Genomic DNA, 22,696 nt, shown 5'->3' with positions numbered 1-22,696 from the left:
GAGAAACCAAGGAGAGAAAAGGCTTTATTGAGACCAGGAGAGAAAGTCGTGAAATGGGAGCGCAAGAGGAGGGTGAGCAGGACAGGGAGAGCGCAGAGCGGGGGCAGGGGAGAGCAGGGCTGCCAAGTCTCCGGGATGTTTCCCTCCCACCCTGGCTGCGGGGGGGGCTGCTTCCAGCGGGGTGGGGGAGGGGCACCCAGGCAGCCCACCCCAATCCAGGCACTAGCTGGCGCCTTCCCATTCCCAGCAACGGGGCACCGCAGCTTGCCTCTTGGGACAGCCCAAGTCCAGCTCCCTTTGCCCCAGGCCAGGCCCTTCCACCCCCCCGAGGCTGGGGGCCCTGGCCCAGCCCTGCGACATGGGGCAGCCGCTCTGAGGCACGGCCACGCTGCAGGCAGGACAAAGTGGCCAGACTCGGCGGCACGGGGAGCCTAGCCCCTTCGCCTGGGCTGTGCCAGGACCGTCTCCCCCTTTCACCTGCTGCTCCCAGCGCTCCCGAGTCTGCAGCCGCGCCCAGGCTGTGGAGTGAGATGGGCCCGTGCACCTGCCATCAGCCCCTGAAAGCTCCCCCCACTGCAGCGCCCGGGCAAAGCCGGGCATGGAGCACTGCAGGCTGAGGGGCTGGGCACTGCTCCTGGACCCGCCCCTCCTGCCGCTTTCGCTGAGCCAAGCACAGCCAGCCAGCAGCACTGGGGACGGACGGACGGCCAGGCAGAGGGCAGAGACCGAGGGGCGGGCAGGCAGGGGCAGCCCTGGCAGCTTAGGTCACAAGCAGGCTGGGAAGGGGGGCAGCGTGAGTGCCGTGGTGTTGGGCTGCTCGGGGGCTCAGAGGGAGGTGATGTCGTTAAGTGCATTGTCCAGCTCCTCGCTGATTGCCTTATACTTCATCTTCTGAGCATACACTTCGTCTGCAGGCAGGAGGGAGTGGGGGCGCCCGCGGCAGGTGCAGAGCAGGGCGGGGGAGAGAGAAAGAGTGAGCGTGAGCATGAGCCCGAAAGGTGTGGCTGGTGTGGGGGGGGTGGAGGTGGGGGGCAGGGCTCACAGGTGCACGGGCCTCAGACAGGCTCCTCCCACCCCCGCCCTTACCTCACTGCTCCAGGCCACGCTCTGCCCGAGTTCGCCGGCCACTCTTCAAACCTTCCCTGGCTATAGAGCGTCCTGGGACCCTTGGCACGGGGACCCTGCCTGCCCTCCCTTCAGACTGGGTCCCCAGCCACAGGGGCAGCTCCGTCTGCAACACCCACCCGGGACCCTGGCCCTCCCGCTCTGGATCCCAGCACTCGGCCACAGCCCCACGGCCCGGGGCGTGGGCTGAGTGCGTGGCCTGGGCTCCGTGGGGTGGACAGGGTCTTTACCTTCTAAGTCATCGATGGTTTTCTCCAGCTTGGCCACGGATCGCTCAGCAAACTCTGCTCGGGTCTCGGCCTAGGGCCAGGAAACGGGCCGTTAGCGACGGTACCGACCGGCCAACGGGGAGCAGCCCCTGGGCCAGGCCTCTCTGCAGGCAACGGAGCTGGGACACGGCACGCGGCCAAGCCTCCCACAGGACTCGGCAGCACACCCAGCCTCCCCCTGCCACAGAGGGCCCAGGCCACGGCCGGAGGAGCAGCAGCGTCCAAGCTCCGCGTCTGTCCGTAGCGGGCTGCTAACGCTGGCTCTGCTCCAGGAACCCTGCCTGCCTCCTGCCAGCACCCCCGCCCCACAGGCCCAAGGGCCTCAAGCACAGGGCGTCAGGGGACATCCGGGCATCCTGCCCTGGGGATGGTGGGTCTAGCCTTTCGGGGGAGTGAGGCAGCAAACTCTGAGGGGGTCACGGAACACCCCAGGATCTGCCCCAGCCAGCAAAGCCTCAGTCCCAGGCTGCTGCCAACCTGTGCACCCCAGGAGGGCGGGGGCGATCCCTGCCCTGCCGCAGGGTATCTGCCCGGGTGTGACGTAGTGGGGGTACTTGCTGAGCTGCGGTGACGTAGTGGGGGTACTTGCTGGGCTGTGGTGATGTAGTGGGGGTACTTGCTGGGCTGTGGTGACGTAGTGGGGGTACTTGCTGGGCTGTGGTGACCTCTGCTGTCTGGAGCAAGACCCAGCAGGGAAAACCTCACTATGCAAAGGTGACTCAAAAACCTGTCTGACCTGCGGCCCCCCATGGGGAGGAACAAAGGGAGGTGGATGCTGCCCTGGCTGTGGGCAGGGCTGGAAGAGGGGGAGTTAGTTCCTGGCTGGAAGGCAGGGAAGAAGGAGCTGGGGAGGGGGGCTGGGACTCCCCTATCTCAAGGGGGGCACTGAGGCCTCTTAGCCCCAGTTCCTGTAACCAGATTACATCTGTGCTGTGCTGTGCTGTGCTGGAGGAGCAATAAACAACCTCCATTCTACTGGCTGGGGGAGTCTGTTCATGCCATTTCGGGGTGCAGGAGATGGGAAAACCCCGACGCGTCGTCACACCGGGCGTCTCACCTCCTTCAGTTTGTCTGTTAGCAGCTTGATCTCCTCCTCGTACTTATCCTCCTTGGTGGAGTACTGTGAAGACAGACAGGTCTGAGTCACTGCCCACTCCCTGCGGTACCCGCTGGGCCCCTCTCACAGCGACTGGCCCACCCTGGGCCCAGCTCCCCAGTCACCTCCTGGGAGAGCAGCCCTCTGGCCCTGCACCTCGCCAAGCCTGCTCTCCGCTGGTGCCTACCTTATCGGCCTGGGCCTCCAGGGACTTCAAGTTGTTGGTGACAATTTTCAGCTCTTCCTCTAGGTCCCCGCATTTACTATTCGCGGCAGGCCAGGGCGCGCGGATGAGGGGGAGGAGTGAAGGAAAGGAGAGAGGACAAGCTCAGGAGAGAGACAGACAGAAGCTGAGATGGAGAGGAAGCGACAGCAGGCTGGCCCGTGTCCTCTGGCCCAGCCACCGCCCGGCTGGGATGCGCGAGGCAGGCTCAGGCAGTGAAGAGTTAGCGTGGCTCAGCAGCAAGCAGAGCCCAAAGTTTTAGGCAGAGGGACCAGGGCCCCCCGCCCGATTTGCTCTGCTGCTCCTGGCCCGCCTGGGCCCCTCGCAAGGACACCTGCAAGCCGCACAGTGGAAAGGACTCAGGACAGACTCGGGCTGGGAGAGGTCTCTCCCCCTGCCGGGCCACGGCCAATGCTCAGCGCACCCTGGGGCACAAGAGGTGGCCTGCCAGGGAGAGCTGTGGGCGAGCCAGGCAGCAGCAGGCCCACGCCCAGGCCCAGAGCCGCAGGCCGGCGAGGGAAGCGGGAACGGCTGAGTGGGCTCCCAGGAGCGATGGAAAGGAGACAGCCCGTCTGGAGGCAGGAGAGGCAGAGAGGGACAGAGAAGAAGCTGCGAGTCTCCCCAGTCCCCTGCCCCAGTACCTCTTCCTCTGAGGCCATCAGGGATTTGAGGGTCTGGTCCATGGTGCGCAGCTCCTCTTCCAGCTGTCTCACTCGGCTGGGGGAGGGAGCGGGGGCACCCGGGGGGGCAGAGAACAAGATCAGCCGCTCGCACTCCCGGCACCCCCACCCTCCGGCCAGGCCTGGGGACACAGGACAGCGCCGGGGCGGGAGCAGCACCATTCGGCCTGAGCAGAGGCAGACAAGGGGCTCCCTAGGACACTGGCCATGGCAGCCCCGCAGGAACCCATGGGCCCAGCCTCTAACGAGTCAGTCTTGCCCCTTGCCGGGGTGCCAAGGGGGGGGACTCACCCCAGCCATGGATGCTGGCTCCCTGCTGAGTGCCCTACACAGCTTAGGTCCCCTGGGGTGGGTCTGGGCAGCTCCCCAAGGGCTGGATCCCGGAGCCTCCTACGGGGCTTTGGGGGAGGCAGGACATAGGGGCTGGGACACCAGAGTCCTGTGCCCTTGCTCAGCTGCCCGGAGCAGACGGCACTCACCTCTCCGCAACCTCCGCCCTCTCCTCCGAGCGCTCCAGCTCCCCCTCAATGATCACCAGCTTACGGGCAACCTGGCAGGCCCAGCAAGAGACACCCCATCAGCCCACGCAGGCCCTGTAAGCAGCCTCGTGGGAACAGAGCTCGGCCACAACCCGTCCACCCACCATCGCTGCAGACAGAAGCCAGGGGCTGGTGGGGGGGGGGGCATCCCCCAAGCGTGGCCCTGGCCCCGGGCAGAGGGGCTGGTGGGGGGGGGGGCATCCCCCAAGCGTGGCCCTGGCCCCGGGCAGAGGGGCTGGTGGGGGAGCATCCCCCAAGCGTGGCCCTGGCCCCGGGCAGAGGGGCCTGGTGGGGGAGCATCCCCCAAGCGTGGCCCTGGCCCAGGGCAGAGGGGCTGGTGGGGGGGGGGCATCCCCCAAGCGTGGCCCTGGCCCCGGGCAGAGGGGCTGGTGGGGGGGCATCCCCCCAAGCGTGGCCCTGGCCCCGGGCAGAGGGGCCTGGTGGGGGAGCATCCCCCAAGCGTGGCCCTGGCCCAGGGCAGAGGGGCTGGTGGGGGGGGGGGCATCCCCCAAGCGTGGCCCTGGCCCCGGGCAGAGGGGCTGGTGGGGGGGCATCCCCCCAAGCGTGGCCCTGGCCCCGGGCAGAGGGGCTGGTGGGGGGGGGCATCCCCCAAGCGTGGCCCTGGCCCCGGGCAGAGGGGCTGGTGGGGGGGGGCATCCCCCAAGCGTGGCCCTGGCCCCGGGCAGAGGGGCTGGTGGGGGGGGGGGCATCCCCCAAGCGTGGCCCTGGCCCCGGGCAGAGGGGCTGGTGGGGGAGCATCCCCCAAGCGTGGCCCTGGCCCCGGGCAGAGGGGCTGGTGGGGGGGCATCCCCCCAAGCGTGGCCCTGGCCCCGGGCAGAGGGGCTGGTGGGGGAGCATCCCCCAAGCGTGGCCCTGGCCCCGGGCAGAGGGGCTGGTGGGGGAGCATCCCCCAAGCGTGGCCCTGGCCCCGGGCAGAGGGGCCTGGTGGGGGAGCATCCCCCAAGCGTGGCCCTGGCCCAGGGCAGAGGGGCTGGTGGGGGGGGGGGCATCCCCCAAGCGTGGCCCTGGCCCCGGGCAGAGGGGCTGGTGGGGGGGCATCCCCCCAAGCGTGGCCCTGGCCCCGGGCAGAGGGGCTGGTGGGGGGGGGCATCCCCCCAAGCGTGGCCCTGGCCCCGGGCAGAGGGGCTGGTGGGGGGGGACATCCCCCCAAGCGTGGCCCTGGCCCCGGGCAGAGGGGCTGGTGGGGGGGGACATCCCCCCAAGCGTGGCCCTGGCCCCGGGCAGAGGGGCTGGTGGGGGGGGACATCCCCCCAAGCGTGGCCCTGGCCCCGGGCAGAGGGGCTGGTGGGGGGGGACATCCCCCCAAGCGTGGCCCTGGCCCCGGGCAGAGGGGCTGGTGGGGGGGGACATCCCCCCAAGCGTGGCCCTGGCCCAGGGCAGAGGGGCTGGTGGGGGGGGACATCCCCCCAAGCGTGGCCCTGGCCCCGGGCAGAGGGGCTGGTGGGGGGGGACATCCCCCCAAGCGTGGCCCTGGCCCCGGGCAGAGGGGCTGGTGGGGGGGCATCCCCCCAAGCGTGGCCCTGGCCCCGGGCAGAGGGGCTGGTGGGGGGGGACATCCCCCCAAGCGTGGCCCTGGCCCCGGGCAGAGGGGCTGGTGGGGGGGCATCCCCCAAGCGTGGCCCTGGCCCCGGGCAGAGGGGCTGGTGGGGGGGGACATCCCCCCAAGCGTGGCCCTGGCCCCGGGCAGAGGGGCTGGTGGGGGGGGACATCCCCCCAAGCGTGGCCCTGGCCCCGGGCAGAGGGGCTGGTGGGGGGGCATCCCCCAAGCGTGGCCCTGGCCCCGGGCAGAGGGGCTGGTGTGGGGGGACATCCCCCCAAGCGTGGCCCTGGCCCAGGGCAGAGGGGCTGGTGGGGGGGCATCCCCCAAGCGTGGCCCTGGCCCCGGGCAGAGGAGCTGGTGGGGGGGGGACATCCCCCCAAGCGTGGCCCTGGCCCCGGGCAGAGGGGCTGGTGGGGGGGGACATCCCCCCAAGCGTGGCCCTGGCCCCGGGCAGAGGGGCTGGTGGGGGGGCATCCCCCAAGCGTGGCCCTGGCCCCGGGCAGAGGGGCTGGTGGGGGGGGACATCCCCCCAAGCGTGGCCCTGGCCCCGGGCAGAGGGGCTGGTGGGGGGGGACATCCCCCCAAGCGTGGCCCTGGCCCCGGGCAGAGGGGCTGGTGGGGGGGCATCCCCCAAGCGTGGCCCTGGCCCAGGGCAGAGGGGCTGGTGGGGGGGCATCCCCCAAGCGTGGCCCTGGCCCAGGGCAGAGGGGCTGGTGGGGGGGCATCCCCCAAGCGTGGCCCTGGCCCAGGGCAGAGGGGCTGGTGGGGGGGCATCCCCCAAGCGTGGCCCTGGCCCAGGGCAGAGGGGCTGGTGGGGGGGCATCCCCCAAGCGTGGCCCTGGCCCAGGGCAGAGGGGCTGGTGGGGGGGCATCCCCCAAGCGTGGCCCTGGCCCAGGGCAGAGGGTGCCCGGGGCCCACTGTCTCGTGCTCCATTTTCTGTGGACTTGTCCTGTGCAAGCGGCTGTAGCCAGGAGGTGACGCCCCCAAAGGATCCGGAGGCCCCCACCCAATGGCCGCGCGCCGGTGCACCAGCCCATCCTTGGCACAAGCCAGCCAGAGCCACAGGGGCTCCGGAGAGGGCAGCTGAGCAGCCTTTGGGAAGGGCCGGTTCTCACCTCCTCGTATTTGCGGTCAGCCTCCTCCGCTATGTGCTTGGCCTCTTTCAGCTGCATCTCCTGGAGCTCCATCTTCTCCTCGTCCTTCATGGCCCGGTTCTCGATGACTTTCATACCCCTGGAGGAAACCCAGACGCCGTGTTACGGCCACAATCCAGACGGTCCCCAAACGCAGCCACGCTCTAGAGCAGGGATCCCCAACCTATGGGTCCCGAGCGTCTCCGCCCCCCGCCACCTCCCAGCTAGGGCGCCCCGCCACCGCCCCTGACCCGCCTCCCAGCTAGAGCGCCCCGATCTCCAGTGCACAGTGCTGCAACCTCGCCCGGCTCCCCAGTGCACACCCCAGGGAATCGAAACGCACCCATGGTCCCAGTCATCTCTTGGTCTCAGGAACTAGCCTCACACTCAGCCCAGGGCCCATCCTCTCCCCCCGCCGTCGCACCAAGCACTGAGCCAGCGGCCCCTCCAGCTGTGCAAGGCTTTGTCCTGTGCCCGTCGCCGCCGCGTCCGAGTCCCAGCAACAGCCACGGTGCCCTGGCCTGGGTCCTCTGGCTCAGAGCAGGTGGCAGACCCAGCACCAAGCCAAGAGAGCTGGGGGCAGAGACCCCGCGGCCAGGGAGCCACCAGTACAAACCGCACCGGGGAGAGGAGCAAACTCAGCGGCTGCCCATCGTCAGAACGCCCCGCACCACACCCGCCCGGACAGCCCGTCTGCCCAGACCACCAACCTCACAGCAAGCCAGAGGGGCCCACCCGCCCAGGCTCACCGACGCCTGCTGCACCGAGGCTGCGGCTTGCCGGGCATCAGACCCAGCCCACTTGCGGCCACCCGCAAGCTAGGCTGGTAGCGCCGGCTCCCGAGCCTGGCCTGCCAACCCAGGGCCACGGGCGCCGGTCCGGGCAACTGTCTGCCCAGGAGACACATTGGCTGCCTTCCCTCTCGGAGCACCGTGACCAGCCTCTGACCCCTCCGGGTACGTCTACACTACAGCGCTAATTCGAACTAACGCGTCTAGAACTAAAAACTAGTTCAAATTAGCGTTTTGCTAATTCAAACTAGCAAGTCCACATTAAGTGGACCCTGAAGCGGGGTTAAGGATGGCCGGAAGCAGTGCCGGCAGGGCATCAGGTTAGGACTTAGAGCGTGGAGATGCTGTCTCAGGCTAGCCGAGGGCTGTGCTTAAAGGGACCCGACCCCCACCCCGGACAGACAGTTCTCAGGGGTGCCCCGCTTGCAAAGCAGTCCTGGCTTGGAGTGCCCGGAGTACCCACACTGGGCACATCACAGCACTCGGCCATCAGACCGGCTGCACTTGCCGCAGGCTGCCATCTGGGGAGAGGGGGCAATTGGGGGGCTGCAGGAGAGCTTCCACCCCCAGAAGCCCGCAGAGCCAGCCCAGTCCTCCCCATTGGGGGCACGTACCCCATTCCGCCCTCACCTCCTTCCACTTACCCTTCCCTAGCCCTTCTTCTTGATGTACAAAATAAAGAGAACGTGTCTTTCAAAATGGAATCTGTCTTTATTGAACAAAACTGAGGGAGACTGGGAAAAGGAGGTGGAAGAGGGGAAGAGAGAGGCTGGGAGAGGGGAGGGCAACTAACATGATCAGGGGTTGGGAACAGGTCCCATATGAAGAGAGGCTAAAGAGACTGGGACTTTTCAGCTTAGAAAAGAGGAGACGGAGGGGGGACAGGATAGAGGTCTCTAAAAGCAGGGGTTGGGTGGAGAGGGTGCATACAGAAAAGTTCTTCATTAGTTCCCATAAAGAAGGACTAGAGGACACCAAAGGAAAGGAATGGGTAGCAGGCTTCAAACTAGTAACAGAAAGTTGTTCTTCACAAAGCAAAGAGTCAACCTGTGGAACTCCTTGCTGCAGGAGGCTGTGAAGGCTAGAACTGGAACAGAGTTTAAAGGGAAGTGAGATCAAGTCATGGAGGTTGGGTCCATGGAGTGGTATTAGCCAGGGGGTAGGAGTGGTGTCCCTGCCCAAGGTTTGTGGAAGGCTGGAGAGGGATGGCACGAGACAAATGGCTTGGTCACTGTCTCCGGTCCATCCCCTCCAGGGTCCCTAGGGTTGGCCGCTGTCGGCAGACAGGCTACTGGGCTAGATGGACCTTTGGTCTGACCCAGGACGGCCATTGTAAGCTCAGGGCTCAGGGTCGGGGGTCTCAGTGGACCCCCTTGATTTTCATGCACACCTGCTCCTGGGTGGCCAGGCTGGCAGCTCTCCTGCCCTAGACGGCCACTTTCCTGTGCCTAGTGTGGAGGTCGTGGACGAGGTCCACGATGTCCGCACTAGACCAGGCAGGTGCCCGCCTCTTGCGGTCCAGGGCAAGCTCCTGGGAGCCGCCAACCTGGTCCCGGGAAGAGGGGGAGGGCTGGGGGGCATCGGGTGGGTGGCTCGAGCCATGCCAGGTGCAGGGTCTGCTGGCTGGGTGCTGGCAGGCTTGCACCTGGCACGGGCACCGTAGCCAGCCCGTGCCCCTTTAAGGGGTCCGGGGCCGGGAGGGGGGCATAGAGTTTCCCTGGTGTTGGCCAGAGTGGGCACCAGGGAAAGCTGGGGAGGGCTAGCCTCCCACTAGTTCGAATTAAGGGGCTACACACCCCTTAATTCGAACTAGCTAGTTCGAACTAGGCGTTAGTCCTCGTAAAATGAGGTTTACCTAGTTCGAACTAAGCGCTCCACTAGTTCAAATTAAGTTCGAACTAACGCAGCGCTAGTGTAGCGCCTAGGAATGTTAGTTCGAACTAATGCCCCACACTGGCTTCCCAGAGACTGCCCTGCACCCCACTGCTCTGACCCCTCCCTGCGCCCCACTGCTCTGACCCCTCCCAGAGACTGCCCTTCCCCCACTGCTCTGACCCCTACCTGCGCCCCACTGCCCTGACCCCTCCCTGCGCCCCACTGCCCTGACACTTCCCAGAGACTGCCCTGCGCCCCACTGCTCTGACCCCTCCCAGAGACTGCCCTTCCCCCACTGCTCTGACCCCTACCTGCGCCCCACTGCCCTGACCCCTCCCTGCGCCCCACTGCCCTGACCCTTCCCAGAGACTGCCCTGCGCCCCACTGCTCTGACCCCTCCCTGCGCCCCACTGCCCTGACCCCTCCCAGAGACTGCCCTGTGCCCCACTGCCCTGACCCCTCCCAGAGACTGCCCTGCGCCCCACTGCCCTGACCCCTCCCTGCGCCCCACTGCCCTGACCCTTCCCAGAGACTGCCCTGCGCCCCACTGCCCTGACCCCTCCCTGCGCCCCACTGCCCTGACCCTTCCCAGAGACTGCCCTGCGCCCCACTGCCCTGACCCCTCCCTGCGCCCCACTGCCCTGACCCTTCCCAGAGACTGCTCTGATCCCTCCCTGCTCCCCACTGTACTGACCCTTCCCAGAGATTGCCCTTCCCCCACTGCTCTGACCCCTCCCTGCACCCCACGCTGGCTTCCCAGGGAACTGGGCGTTAAGACAAAGGCCTTGGGCCTTATTTACAAAGTCTCAGTGGCTCAGGCCCAGCGTCCCTGGTCCCCAATCGCACTTCTCAGCGCTAATGGACTCTCTCCCCGGGGTGCAGTGCGAATGGGCACAGGCGGCAGGTTTCCTGGGCCGGAGGGGGCTCCCCCTCAGGGGCTAAGCACCAGCCCAAGCTCCCCCCTCCGGTTCTCTAGCTCGCCGCTGCAGACAGAGCCTCACAGGGCAGTGCAGACTCAGCAAGGCCTCCACCCTGCACGCCCCGCCCTCGCCCGGGCACAGGCCTTCGTGCTCAGGTGGAAGGTGCCCATAGGTGGTCGGTGACGGCAGGGCTGGGGAAGCCAAGCCCCACCTAACGCCGCCCCTTCTGCCCAGGCCCCGCCCCCGGGAGCCAAGCCTCCCCAGGAGTATGGGGTGGCGGGCGGGCGCTGGGGCCTACACCACTCTGCCCTGGTTCTCCTTCCGTACGTGTTCTGGGAGCGGCGTGCGGGCGGAGCCAGGCCTGGCACTTTGGGAAGGCAGAGCCTCCCCTGTGAAGGCGCCAGGCTCACTGCCGGAGAGAAGAGACTGCTTCAGGGCCGACAAACCTCACCTGGAGCACAACTGTCACTTACCCCATGGCGACGGCCCAAGTCCTCTGATTTATGGCCCACGGGCTGGAGTCTATATTCAGAACCCAGCTCTCCCACACGTGGCAGAGCCCATCCAGGGGTCCCTGCGGGAGTGACTCTGGACAGCACCGTGCCGATCTGCTATCTGCTCAGCCCCTTACAGCCACATCCAGAATCGGGGCCGTGTCTGGGAGCTATTGCATCTTCTGCATCGCTCCCTTCCACCGCCTCCGCGTGGGTCTCTGCATTGCTCCTTCCGCCCCCCTTAAGGCCACGCCATTAGCAAGTGGCCGACGCGCTCCACGTCTAGCGTGTGAAAAGCTCCACGGAGCCTTAGTGCCAGCACAACGTGACCCCGTTCCGGGGGCCCCGTGACCCCCACTAAGCAGGAGAGAAGGGGTCCACGGGCCCATTTGACAGCAGGCCAGTCACCAGCACAGCGTGGCAGCCGGAGCACAGCTGGCCTCTGGCAGGCTGCAAACAGCCCACAGGTGCTGGAACGAGGGATGGGGGCTGCTGCTCCCCAACTTGAAATGCTTCCCCATGTGGAGGGCTTACAGTTTGGTTCAATAGCTCTCAGCACCTCCCCCCCCCCCCCCCCATCTCCTGCCCCAAACAGCCCGCCCCATCTCGCCCTGCCGTGGGGCTCAGCACTGGGTCCTGGAAGAGAGCCCAGGCACCCCCGAGGGACGAGACCCCCATCATGCCACCCCCACCTCCCGCCACTCACCTCTCGCTCTCGTCAGCCGCTTTCTCAGCCTCCTCCAGCTTCTGCAGCGCGGTGGCCAGGCGCTCCTGGGCGCGGTCCAGCTCCTCCTCCACCAGCTGGATGCGGCGATTCAGGGAGGCCACATCGGACTCAGCCTGCGGGAGAAGCAGCACCAGGGTCAGTCCCCATCCACAGTGGGAACGGGCCAAGAGCCACCGGCAGTGCGCAGAGCCCACGGGAGCCACCGCCGCAGGGCTGCCCCCTCCCAGGGCTGCCGACCCATCCGCTCCCTGCAGCTGGGCTCAGTCTCCTGGAGGACTCTGGCGACTGGCTGCTACAGGTGGGGACTTCTGGGGAGGGACACTGGGGGGCCCGATGTCAGCGCCAGGCCCGCACTAACCTTCTGAGCCACGTTACAGGGGGAGCAAGGAACAGCACTGCTGGGAGCAGAGCAAGCTGGGGCCAGAGCCCACCCCTGCCAGTGAGTGCTGACCCCCAACTGCTGGTTCCAGGATCCCCAGATGTTAGGCCCATGGGGCCCCCAAAACATGGAGCCCAAGCAGTTGGACAAACCATTCTACAGATGGGACAGCTCTGGCTGCTGGCCCTTGGCCTCCCAACCCTCTGGGACATGGTGACCCTTCACGTGTAGTCCCCGGGCACAGCAGAGCTACCGCATGTTCCTGCCCACCCTGGTCCCACACCGCTCCTGGAAGCAGCCGGCACGTGCCTGCAGTCCTAGACAGGGATCGGGGGGCAGTGCCCGGAGCACCAACTCCGCAGCTCCCATTGGTTGGGAACTGCAACCAATGGGAGTTGCAGGGGTGATGCTCGGAGACAGGGGCAGCACTGCAGGAGGGATGCGCCCCATTCTGCTGAAAGGGAGTGAGGGTAGAGGGAGCTAGTGACAGCAGGAGGGGAGATGGAGCAGTGAGCAGGGGCAGGGCCTCTGAGAAGCCTCAGGACACAGGTGTTCGGCTACCCACATACGGCTCCGACTCCGCCCGGAGCTCATCCTGCAGCCACTGCATGGCCCTGGATATTGCTACCCACTTACGGCTCCGACCCCGCCCGGAGCTCATACTACAGCCACTGCATCGGCCCTGGATATTGCTACCCACGTACGGCTCCGACCCCGCCCGGAGCTCATCCTGCAGCCACTGCATGGCCCTGGATATTGCTACCCACATACGGCTCCGACCCCGCCCGGAGCTCATCCTGCAGCCACTGCATGGCCCTGGATATTGCTACCCACTTACGGCTCCGACCCCGCCCGGAGCTCATACTACAGCCACTGCATCGGCCCTGGATATTGCTACCCACGTACGGCTCCGACCCCGCCCGGAGCTCATCCTGCAGCCACTGCATGGCCCTGGATATTGCTACCCACATACGGCTCCGACCCTGCCCGGAGCTCATCCTGCAGCCACTGCATGGCCCTGGATATTGCTACCCATGTACGGCTCCAACCCCGCCTGGAGCTCATCCTGCAGCCACTGCATGGCCCTGGATATTGCTACCCACGTACGGCTCCGACCCCGCCCGGAGCTCATCCTGCAGCCACTGCATCGGCCCTGGATATTGCTACCCACGTACGGCTCCGACCCCGCCCGGAGCTCATCCTGCAGCCACTGCGTGGCCCTGGATATTCCTACCCACGTACGGCTCCAACCCCGCCCGGAGCTCATCCTGCAGCCACTGCATCGGCCCTGGATATTGCTACCCACGTACAGCTCCGACCCCGCCCGGAGCTCATCCTGCAGCCACTGCATCGGCCCTGGATATTGCTACCCACGTACAGCTCCGACCCCGCCCGGAGCTCATCCTGCAGCCACTGCATGGCCCTGGATATTGCTACCCACGTACGGCTCCGACCCCGCCCGGAGCTCATCCTGCAGCCACTGCGTGGCCCTGGATATTGCTACCCACGTACGGCTCCGACCCCGCCCGGAGCTCATCCTGCAGCCACTGCATCGGCTCTGGATATTCCTACCCACGTACGGCTCCGACCCCGCCTGGAACCAAGCTGAGTTTTGCCCTGAATGTCGCGCGGAGCAGGCGCCACGGGATACTCATGAATTGTGAGACAAACTGTTTCCCTTTGTTACTTTGCACCGGTTGCCCTCACGTTTCTGTCCCTGCCTGGGGTCTAGGAGAGCAGAAGTCCCCAGTGACGTTCTCAAGCTCGGTGCTTTACTGGTGACCCCTTTCCCGCAGCAGGTCACCAAGTGCCACGCCCGCATGATAAAGCACCTGTTTGCATTTAACACTGTTCTAAATGCTGGGAGCCACGCCGGGCTGGCAGCTCACCACCACCACATAAAACCACCCGAGGGGTTCTGATCCCCCGTTTGGGACTCCCCTCGACAGGGGCGGATGAGAGCGCCGCAGAGCCCCGGGCAGCGAAATTTCACAGGGCCCGTCCTTTGACACGGCACATGCGCAGGGTCTCGGGAAGTGCGGGGCCCGGGGCAGCCGCCTCGCTCGCCCTAAATCGGCTGCTACCCCATGACTCACGACTCCCCCCCCCCCCGGCCAGGGATTGTTCTAGGTACTTTTGTCAGGTTCAACTGCTCCTCCGAAGAGCTCTTCCGGGCCCCGACCGTTCCCACTGGCCTTCTCTGAACCCCTCCAGCCTGCGACGCCCTTTCGGAGGCAGGGCGCCACGGGAGGCCAGGCCACTGATTTAGACAAAGCCACTAGAAATGCTCCATTCTGGTCAATACCCCGGACATCTCCCTGGCTGCTGGGCCACAGTCTAATCCGAGCCCGAGTCTGCGCAGACCCAGTGAACCCTGCACCAGCCTCCCAAATGCAGGAGCCAGCTTCTATTTTTCCGGGGGGGGGGGGGGGGGGGGGAGGGGGAACCTCGCTGCCCTCTCTTTACCCCCCAGGCGCTGCCCAATCCCAGCTCCACCCCTCTGCAAGGCCTCACCCTCCTGCAGCTCGCTGCTCTCCCCCTCCCACACCATCAAACAGCTGTTTGGCTGCCCTCAGTTGGCACATCAGGCGCTGAACAGCCGAGGCTCCTGGGTGCGAGCACACCCCTTGCTTCTCCCCACGGGTGCTCCAGCCCCAGAGCACCCGTGGACTTGGTGCCCATACTCCAGAGTCCAGCCTGTTCCCAGATGGACACAGCCCCACCCCAAGCCAAGCTGGGGGCTGCGGAGAGCACATGTGCCAGCCCCGGCAGGCTGACGGGCGCGAGCAGGGCCAAGCTACCCGCAGGCTTACAGCTTGTGCCCTGAGGCCGGGCTCCCAGGCTGAGCCGGGGGAGGAGGGAAGAGCAGCTCTGCCCATTTCAGTGCACTACCGCGGGCCCATCAGCGTGCATCCGGCCTGGGTTCAGAGCCTGGCTCCCGGCTGCTGGGCCGACACACCCAGGAGACCAGAGCCGAGTCCTAGCTGACCCCGCCCCCCCACTGGCCTCCAGGCCAGACAGCCCGGTGTGGGGGTGGCGCTCTTCCCCGGCAGGGTGGCGTGGGGCAGCACTGGCCTTTGCAGCGCGGTGAGCAAAGAAGCAGGAATGCCCGGCCCAGAGTAGCTCCCAAAAAGGAGATTGGAACAACTTGTGGATTTCCTGTTTACTGAAGCCAGCGAGGCCGGCCATACCGGGCTCCCTCCCCCGCCCCCACCCCCAGCGTCAGCCAGGCCGGAGGGAGGCAGCACGGGCCAAGCTGGGGAGGGGTCCACGAGCCTGGGGCTTCCTCTGTGCCCCCTGGAGAGGACTGGCCGGGCTGGTTACACGGAAAGGGAGCCCAGCCCCGGGAGCAGAGCTGGGCCAGGCCTGAGCCCTCCCTGATTTACAGCCCCAGGGCAGGAACACGCAGAGCGCATCCGTGGGGCTGGCCCGTAGCCAAGGCCGGGCTTCAGGAGCCCCAAGGGCCAGAAACCAGCACATTCCCAGGCTCCAAGCACCTCCCCTCCTCTCCCCTCCCCGCAGGGCTGGGCTCCGAGGCAGGCCAGGGGCGGGGAAGGAGTGGAGGAGAGAGGCTGGAGAGCCCCTGGGGGCAGGGGAAGTGCAGGCACCCTCCCGCCGTGGGAGCCAGCCCCCCCACCAGCCCGTCAGTTCCCCCAGCCCCCCACCAGCCTCCTATGCCTTACGCCAGCCCCCCACTGGCTCCCCCGGCCCCCCACCAGCCCATCAGTTCCCCCAGCCCCCCACCAGCCTCCTATGCCTTACGCCAGCCCCCCACTGGCTCCCCCGGCCCCCCACCAGCCCATCAGTTCCCCCAGCCCCCCACCAGCCTCCTATGCCTTACGCCAGCCCCCCACTGGCTCCCCCGGCCCCCCACCAGCCCATCAGTTCCCCCAGCCCCCCACCAGCCTCCTATGCCTTACGCCAGCCCCCCACTGGCTCCCCCAGCCCCCCACCAGCCTCCTATGCCTTATGCCAGCCCCCCACTGGCTCCCCCAGCCCCCCACCAGCCTCCTATGCCTTATGCCACCCCCCACTGGCTCCCCCGGCCCCCCACCAGCCTCCTATGCCTTATGCCACCCCCCACTGGCTCCCCCAGCCCCCCACCAGCCTCCTATGCCTTATGCCAGCCCCCCACTGGCTCCCCCAGCCCCCCACCAGCCTCCTATGCCTTATGCCAGCCCCCCACTGGCTCCCCCAGCCCCCCACCAGCCTCCTATGCCTTATGCCAGCCCCCCACTGGCTCCCCCGGCCCCCCACCAGCCTCCCATGCCTTACACCGGCCCCCCACCAGCCTCCCATGCCTTACACCGGCCCCCCACCAGCCCGTCAGCTCCCCCAGCCCCCTATGCCTTACGCCAGCCCCCAGCCCTACACTGGCTCCCTCAGCTCCATACCCCCCTCCCCCCATGCACACACCCCTTTGCTTTCCACGTGGTGAGCACAGCCCGGAAACGCCTCCAGCAGGGCAGCAGCCCCAGAGCCTCAGCTCTCTCCGGGGGCGGGGGGGAGGGTAAGAGCAGCTCAGTGCTGAGGCCTGCAGTAAGGAGCTTGGCCTATGCTGGTTACGGGGGCTGGGCTGAGCCTCCTGCCCCCTCCCCCGGCAGCAGGATCCCTAAAGCAGAGGAAGCCGGGAGGGGGAGGGGGCAGGGCTCGGTAGTCCCTGGGAGGGAGAGCAGAGGAGACGTGCCCCCCGCAGCCGGCCGGCTTGGGATGCGCAAGCCAGGAGGTGACCCTGCCATTCCCAGGGCCCGGTCCTTCCCTTGCGCAGTCAGGCAGGAACTGCTCCTGGGTGGGGTTTCCGCTGGCTCCTGGGCCTCAGCCAGGCCCAGCCCAGGCTGCAGTGACCTGCCGGGCTGGCTCCTGGAGATCAGGTTACTGGGCCAGCGGCCTGGCTTCCCTGCTGCCAATCAGCACCAGCGTGAGCGGGACCAGGGCCGGGCTGTGCAGAGAGGCAGGCACCCTCACCCCTCCCTGCCCAGGAAACTCCTGGCAGAGGCTGCTCCACCCAGCCTCCGGCACAGCACAGCCTGGCCAGGGCACCGGGGCCTGCCAGTCGCCCCCACTGCTGCCCACCCAGCAGGCACAGGCCCCCTGCACGAGTTCTGCTGCTCGGAGCCCTCCCTGGCCACAGGGGCCCTCCCCGCCCCGTGCCAGTGGCGGCAGGAGCAGCTTTGCGCCGACGCAGGCCAGGCGTCGCCGGGGGACGGACCCCGCGCGGGGCTGGCAGGACCTTTCCCAGCTCATGGCCAGCCTGGGGGCACACGCTGCTGACAAAGCAGGTCCCACAGCCGGGGGGCTGGGTGCCGGGCTGCCGGGGACAGAGCGCGACAGCGGCAGGAGCTGAGAGGAGGCACAGTCCCTCTCAGCGGCAGTTTGAACGGGGGGTCTCTCTCCCGCCGGAAGGGGCGAGCCGGGCTGGCAAGCACCTCAGCCCTTTCTCTGGCCCGTGCTATGCAGGGGGGTGAAACGGGGGGCTCATATCCACCCCCCCCGACTCCAAGGCAAGCCCTCGGCTCCCCAGCGCAGGGCACCAAGGAGAGCACTGGAGGAGCCGGCTGCCCCGGTGTCCAGATGGGCTCTGCAAATGGAGCAGCTTCTCCTCACGCCCTCTTGGGCAGGGCCAGGGACAGCGACAGCACGCCCGGGCCTGCAGCAAGCAGAGCCCAGACACCTGCGTCTCACCGCCCTGCCGGAAGCGGCCAGGCTGGGCCACACACATTTCCAATGGGGAGAACCCGAGGCAAGATCCCAGCGGAGAATGGCCAACACCCACGCTGGGGACAGGCGGCCCGAGATTTTCTGCTGGACACAGGTGGCCCAGAGGGTAGGGATGTACAATTACGTTTAACCGATTCAAGGGGGCATGGGGCCACTGGGCGGCACAGGTCAGGCTGCCCAGCCCCCCTGGGCCCACCGCAGACAGGGGCTGCACCAGGTGACCGGAGCAGTTCCCGTCCATGGCAGCCCCCTGCCCCCGCCTGCCCATTAAGGGTGATGCTACCCAGTTACCCTCCCTCATCCCTACCAGGAGAGGCAGCCTCCAAGAGCTCTACATAAGAACATCAGAACGGCCGTGCTGGGTCAGACCAAAGGTCCATCTAGCCCAGTGTCCTGTCTGCCGACAGTGGCCAGCGCCAGGTGCCCCAGAGAGGATGGACCAAAGACAATGATCAAGCGATTTGTCTCCTGCCATCCCTCTCCAGCCTCTGACAGACAGAGGCCAAGGACCCCATTTTATCCCCTGGCTAATAGACTTTTATGGACCTAACCTCCATGAAATTATCTAGCTTCTCTTTAAACTCTGTTCTAGTCCTAGCCCTCACAGCCTCCTGTGGCAAGGAGTTCCACAGGTTGACTACACGCTGTGTGAAGAAGAACTTTCTTTTATTCGTTTTAAACCTGCTCCCCATTAATAGGGACTGGGACTGGCCCTGGGGAGCTTTTGGAGCAGGACCAGTCCCAAGCGGCCCTTCCCCAGGGCTCAGCCCTACAGTGGAACCGGCAGCACTGGAGGCTGCTGGGAGATCCAGTGGGGGCTGATCAGTCCATTGCCCTGGCAGGACCCAGGGGGCCACCCAACCCATTCCCAGCACTGAGGCCTAGCTGCTCTGGTTGAGTCCAGAGCCCTGCAAGGGACCCTGGGATGCCTCATTCCCACTCAACTGAGGGCCAGGCCGGGCACCAGCATCCTGCCACTGCTTCCTAGGCCAGGCCCGTCCCGGACGGGCATTCGGAGCTGCCTGCCCCTGCCCCAGCCCCCACCTCCCTTAGGCCTCCCAGAGCTGCCCCTGCCCCACAGGGCGAGGAGCCAACCCACAGGCCTCTCAAACTCCTGCTTGAGAGCTGGCTGAGACCCGCGCAGGGAGGCTGCTGGGACGGTCTCTTAGCAGCGCTGAACTCCTGGAGCGGGGGAGAAGGAGGGTGGAGTCAGCTGGGATAGTCAGGGCTGCCTGGCAGGAAAGGCCACTCCCTTCACCTCTACCACTGCCCTCATGCTGCTGCCAGGAACCCATTCCCCCATCGCCAGCAGCGCTCCTGGCTCGTGCCCCTCACCACCTCTGCTCCAGGCCCAGAGGAAGCCCAGAAGGGACACAGCTCTGCCACTGTGCATGCTGCACCCCATCCTTGTGGGGCCAGGCCAGCTCCCCAACACAGCCCACCCCTCCTCCGGCCAGACCCGCGCAGGGCCACTTCCAGACCTGGGGCTCTGCAGCTGACGGGTGAACTGCTGGGCTGCCAGGCCCAGGCAAGGAGTCAAAGCTGCCGGCATGCGGCACGGGCACCCAGTGCCCCAGATGGCCAGGTGGGGCAGCCAGCAATAGACCTGACAGTGCCCCAAGGCTGATGGGGGCCCCAGAAGCACCGGGAGTGCAGGGTCTTCTCCCTTGCCGTGGGGCACTTTCCAGCGGAGCCAGGCCACCAAGCCTCCCAGGTGCCTCTGGGCAGAGAAACTGCCTGGCAAGGCACGCTGCACCCCCAGACAGGGGCATGGGTGGGGCTGGCTGCCCCCCACCCACACTCAGCTGTGGCCCTGCACAGGGGCAGGCCCTGGGTACCCACCTTCTAGACCACACACCTGGGGCCGGCCCGCTTCTGCCCCACAAGGGGCCGATTACCCCACCTCTGTGTACCGCCAGCCCCCCGCCTTTCTTCGGCTGCACTCCAGCCCGCAGGGCGCACCCCGGCCAGCCGCAGCCCGGGCCTAGGGGCAGCCTGGGGCCGCAGGTGAGGCGAGCCCGGCCGACGGGAGGAAGCGCCTCTGGCTGCCCTTTTCCTTTCCTCTCGCTCGGCCCAACGCGCAGCCCGGCGGGGCCGGGGCGCGGGGAGAGTCCCCGGACCCGGCGCCCGGCAGCAGCAAGGCGGCGCTCCGCAGGGCGCACCGCTGGGGCCGCCGGCCGAGCCGCCTTACCCGCTCCCTGGCCTGCCTCTCCGCATCCACCTCCCGCTGCAGATGCTCCGCTCGCTCCTCGGCCTCGTCCGCCACCTGCTGCAGGCTCTGGATCTTCTTCTTCACCGCCTCGATGGAGCTGCTGCCGGCCATGGCGCCGCCGGGCAGGGCTCTGGCTCCGCACCCGCTCGGAGCCCCGCGCCCGGCGCTCCAGCCCTTTGTGGGACTCGCCTGCAGGAAGCGCTCAGGATGCGAGCTCTCCCCTCCCTGCCTCCATCCCCTTTCCTGCTCCGCCTCCGCCTCCGCGGGATCCCGGCCCAGGCGCGCCTGCCCTGCCCTGCCCGCCTCTTAAAGAGCCCGCGGCCGCTGCGCGCTGCGCGCTGGGGCTGAGCAGCCAGGCCCCTTCTGGCATTTGCCCCTGTTGCAGCCGGGCGCTGGGCTCCTTCCTGCCCCTGCTGGGGCCTGCAGGGAAGAGGCCCGAGCAAGTTTCCCCTACAGGTGCGGCAGTCAGGGCTGGTGGGGGTACGGGAGGAGCGAGCCGCCCGGGCCTGGCTGCAAGGACAATGCAGGATGTGGAACCAGGGGGCACATCCAGACAGTCCCTGGCAGTAGCAGCATCCCCACCCCAGCCAGCATCTTCCTGGAAGGTCCCCTCTAGCTCCCCCACACCAGGGTCCCGGGTCGGCTCCGAGCCAGCCATTACAGAGCTGGGGGATTGCAGCCGAGTGGGGCTCTCACAGACCCCTTGCAAGCTGCCGTGTGAGCTGGAGCCAAGAGGCAAGGCTGCTCCAAAGCCCAGTAGCAGGGGATGGAGACGGGAGCGAAAGCCAAGTTGCCCCAGGTTCCAGCACTATTTCAGCATCTTTGCCAGCTAGGCTAGAGCCAGGGCCAGGCGAGGAGCCCGGCATGCGGGTGTGCGCCGTGCTACAGCTGGCTGCACAGAGGGAACACGGGAGCTGCCTGTGCTCAGACCATGTGTCTGTGGGAGAGTCTGCCAGCCCCCGTCCTCCTCCCACTCCACTGCCTGTGACCTGCAAGCCCTTGGGTCAGCCGCGATGGATTCACGTCTGCAGCCAGGGGCTCGCCTCTGCACTGGTACAAGAAATCACACACGCAGCCCCCTGCTCCGCCCCTCCAGCTACCACTCCTCCCTGCTCAGCTGCAGCACGGCTGAGGCTGATGCCAGGGGCTGCGCCCGGCTGGCAATTCCACTTGGAGAGCAGCGCCAGGCTCCGGCCGCGCCTCTCGCCTGCATTCACAGAGCACAGCCGGGCCAGGGAGCCCTGGGCTAGATGCGCAACAGCTGAGCCCAGCTGCTGCCTCCTAAGCAGCGCCCGAGGGACCCCAGCAGCCTGGACCCCTGGATGCAGGGAGGCAGCAGTGAGCTGTGCTGGGTGAGGACAGCCTGGTACCCCTGCCTGCCACCTCCCCCCAGCAAAGCCACGCTGCCGTGGCTCCACTCGGGTCTCCAGCAGCAGCTCAGGCCTTAGCCCCCCGGTTCTCAGCCAGGAAGGCCAGGCTGAGCAGAGCCTGCCGCAGGGACAGCGAGTCTAGTCCAGGCTGAGGACAGGGCAGAGCAAGGCCCTGGCTGCCAGGAGTGGGGGTGGGGCAGGGCCAGAGAAACACGGCTCTTTGAGCAGCTGCTCCACTCAGTGGCCTCTGCTTTAGGCCTGTAGCCACACCCTGGGAGGCCAGCCAGCGCCCTCCCACTGGCTCAGGGAATCACCAAATAAGAGCAAAGTCTAGACTAGGAGGTGGGTTGGGCGGATCCTGTCACAGCCTCACAGGGAGCTCCTAGGATCACATCCACAGCTCTGCACTCCCTGCCTGTGCCCCGCAGCTCCCGGCACAGCCCCAGACCGGCTCCTGCCCAGGTACTGGGAAGCGGAAGAGACTGAAGCAGCTAGTTCCACTACAAGACACTGGGCTTGCCCTGCTAGTCACACAGCGCTGGGTGGGGCTCCCTGGCCCACGCTAGGCAGGCCAGCCTGCAAAATCTGTGCTCCTGCCCTGCACCCCCAGCACCTCCTGCTGGGAGAGGCGGCCCTGGAGAAGCCAGATACCTCACAAGCCCTGTTAACGGCCCTGGAGACGCCAGGCCCCCCGCACATCCTGCCAATGCCCTCACATGCTCTGCTGTTGGGCCTGGAGATGCCAGGTGTTCCCCCACCAAGCCAGCATCCCCCACCGAACTCTGGCAGGAACCACCTTTGGCACTGAAGAAGCCAAGTACACCACACGTCCTGCTGACGGCCCCGGAGACGCCAGGCACCCCGCACTCCCCACTGATGGCCCCGGAGACACCAGGCACCCCCTCACGTCCCGCTGACGGCCCCGGAGACGCCAGGCACCCCGCACTCCCCACTGACGGCCCCGGAGACGCCAGGAACCCCGCACTCCCCCCTGACGGCCCCGGAGACGCCAGGCACCCCCGCACTCCCCCCTGACGGCCCCGGAGATGCCAGGCCCCCCCTCACATCCCGCTGAGGGCCCCCGGAGACGCCAGGCACCCCCACACGCCCCACTGACGGCCCCGGAGACGCCAGGCACCCCGCACGTCCTGCTGACGGCCCCGGAGACACCAGGCACCCCCGCACGCCCCGCTGAGGGCCCCCGGAGACGCCAGGCACCCCGCACTCCCCACTGACGGCCCCGGAGACACCAGGCACCCCCTCACGTCCTGCTGACGGCCCCGGAGACACCAGGCACCCCGCACGCCCCGCTGACGGCCCCGGAGACGCCAGGCACCTCGCACGCCCCGCTGAGGGCCCCCGGAGACGCCAGGCCCCCCGCACTCCCCACTGACGGCCCCGGAGACACCAGGCACCCCCTCACGTCCCGCTGAGGGCCCCCGGAGATGCCAGGCCCCCCCGCACGCCCCACTGACGGCCCCGGAGACTCCAGGCCCCCCGCACGCCCCACTGACGGCCCCGGAGACGCCAGGCCCCCCGCACGCCCCGCTGACAGCCCCGGAGACGCCAGGCACCCCCGCACT

At 67.4% G+C, this 22,696-nt stretch overlaps 1 protein-coding gene across 8 annotated transcripts in view; it reads right to left on the bottom strand.

Annotated features, from left to right (window-relative positions):
• The window catches only part of TPM2 (tropomyosin 2), a 42,430-nt gene that overhangs the window by 5,990 nt on the left and 13,744 nt on the right, over positions 1 to 22,696 (bottom strand). Inside the window, exons 1-8 of one of the 8 annotated variants that reach the window (XM_075914745.1) lie at positions 19,723 to 19,974; positions 11,414 to 11,547; positions 6,610 to 6,727; positions 3,873 to 3,943; positions 3,355 to 3,430; positions 2,452 to 2,514; positions 1,356 to 1,425; positions 5 to 908 (exon numbers count right to left, since the gene is read on the bottom strand). In XM_075914745.1, the coding sequence (XP_075770860.1) occupies positions 826 to 908; positions 1,356 to 1,425; positions 2,452 to 2,514; positions 3,355 to 3,430; positions 3,873 to 3,943; positions 6,610 to 6,727; positions 11,414 to 11,547; positions 19,723 to 19,854 (747 nt within the window). In that variant the 5' untranslated portion in view covers positions 19,855 to 19,974 and the 3' untranslated portion in view covers positions 5 to 825. Of the gene's footprint in view, positions 1 to 4; positions 909 to 1,355; positions 1,426 to 2,451; positions 2,515 to 2,677; positions 2,754 to 3,354; positions 3,431 to 3,872; positions 3,944 to 6,609; positions 6,728 to 11,413; positions 11,548 to 19,722; positions 19,979 to 22,696 lie in introns of those variants that run through there. The other 7 variants (XM_075914743.1, XM_075914746.1, XM_075914744.1 and 4 more) reach the window with 7 other exon arrangements.

This window comes from Pelodiscus sinensis, unplaced genomic scaffold (genome assembly GCF_049634645.1).
Source record: "Pelodiscus sinensis isolate JC-2024 unplaced genomic scaffold, ASM4963464v1 ctg72, whole genome shotgun sequence".
Classification (NCBI taxonomy): domain Eukaryota; kingdom Metazoa; phylum Chordata; order Testudines; family Trionychidae; genus Pelodiscus; species Pelodiscus sinensis.
Note: the sequence above shows the minus strand (reverse complement) of the source record. Positions and strands in the feature narration are given on the sequence as shown.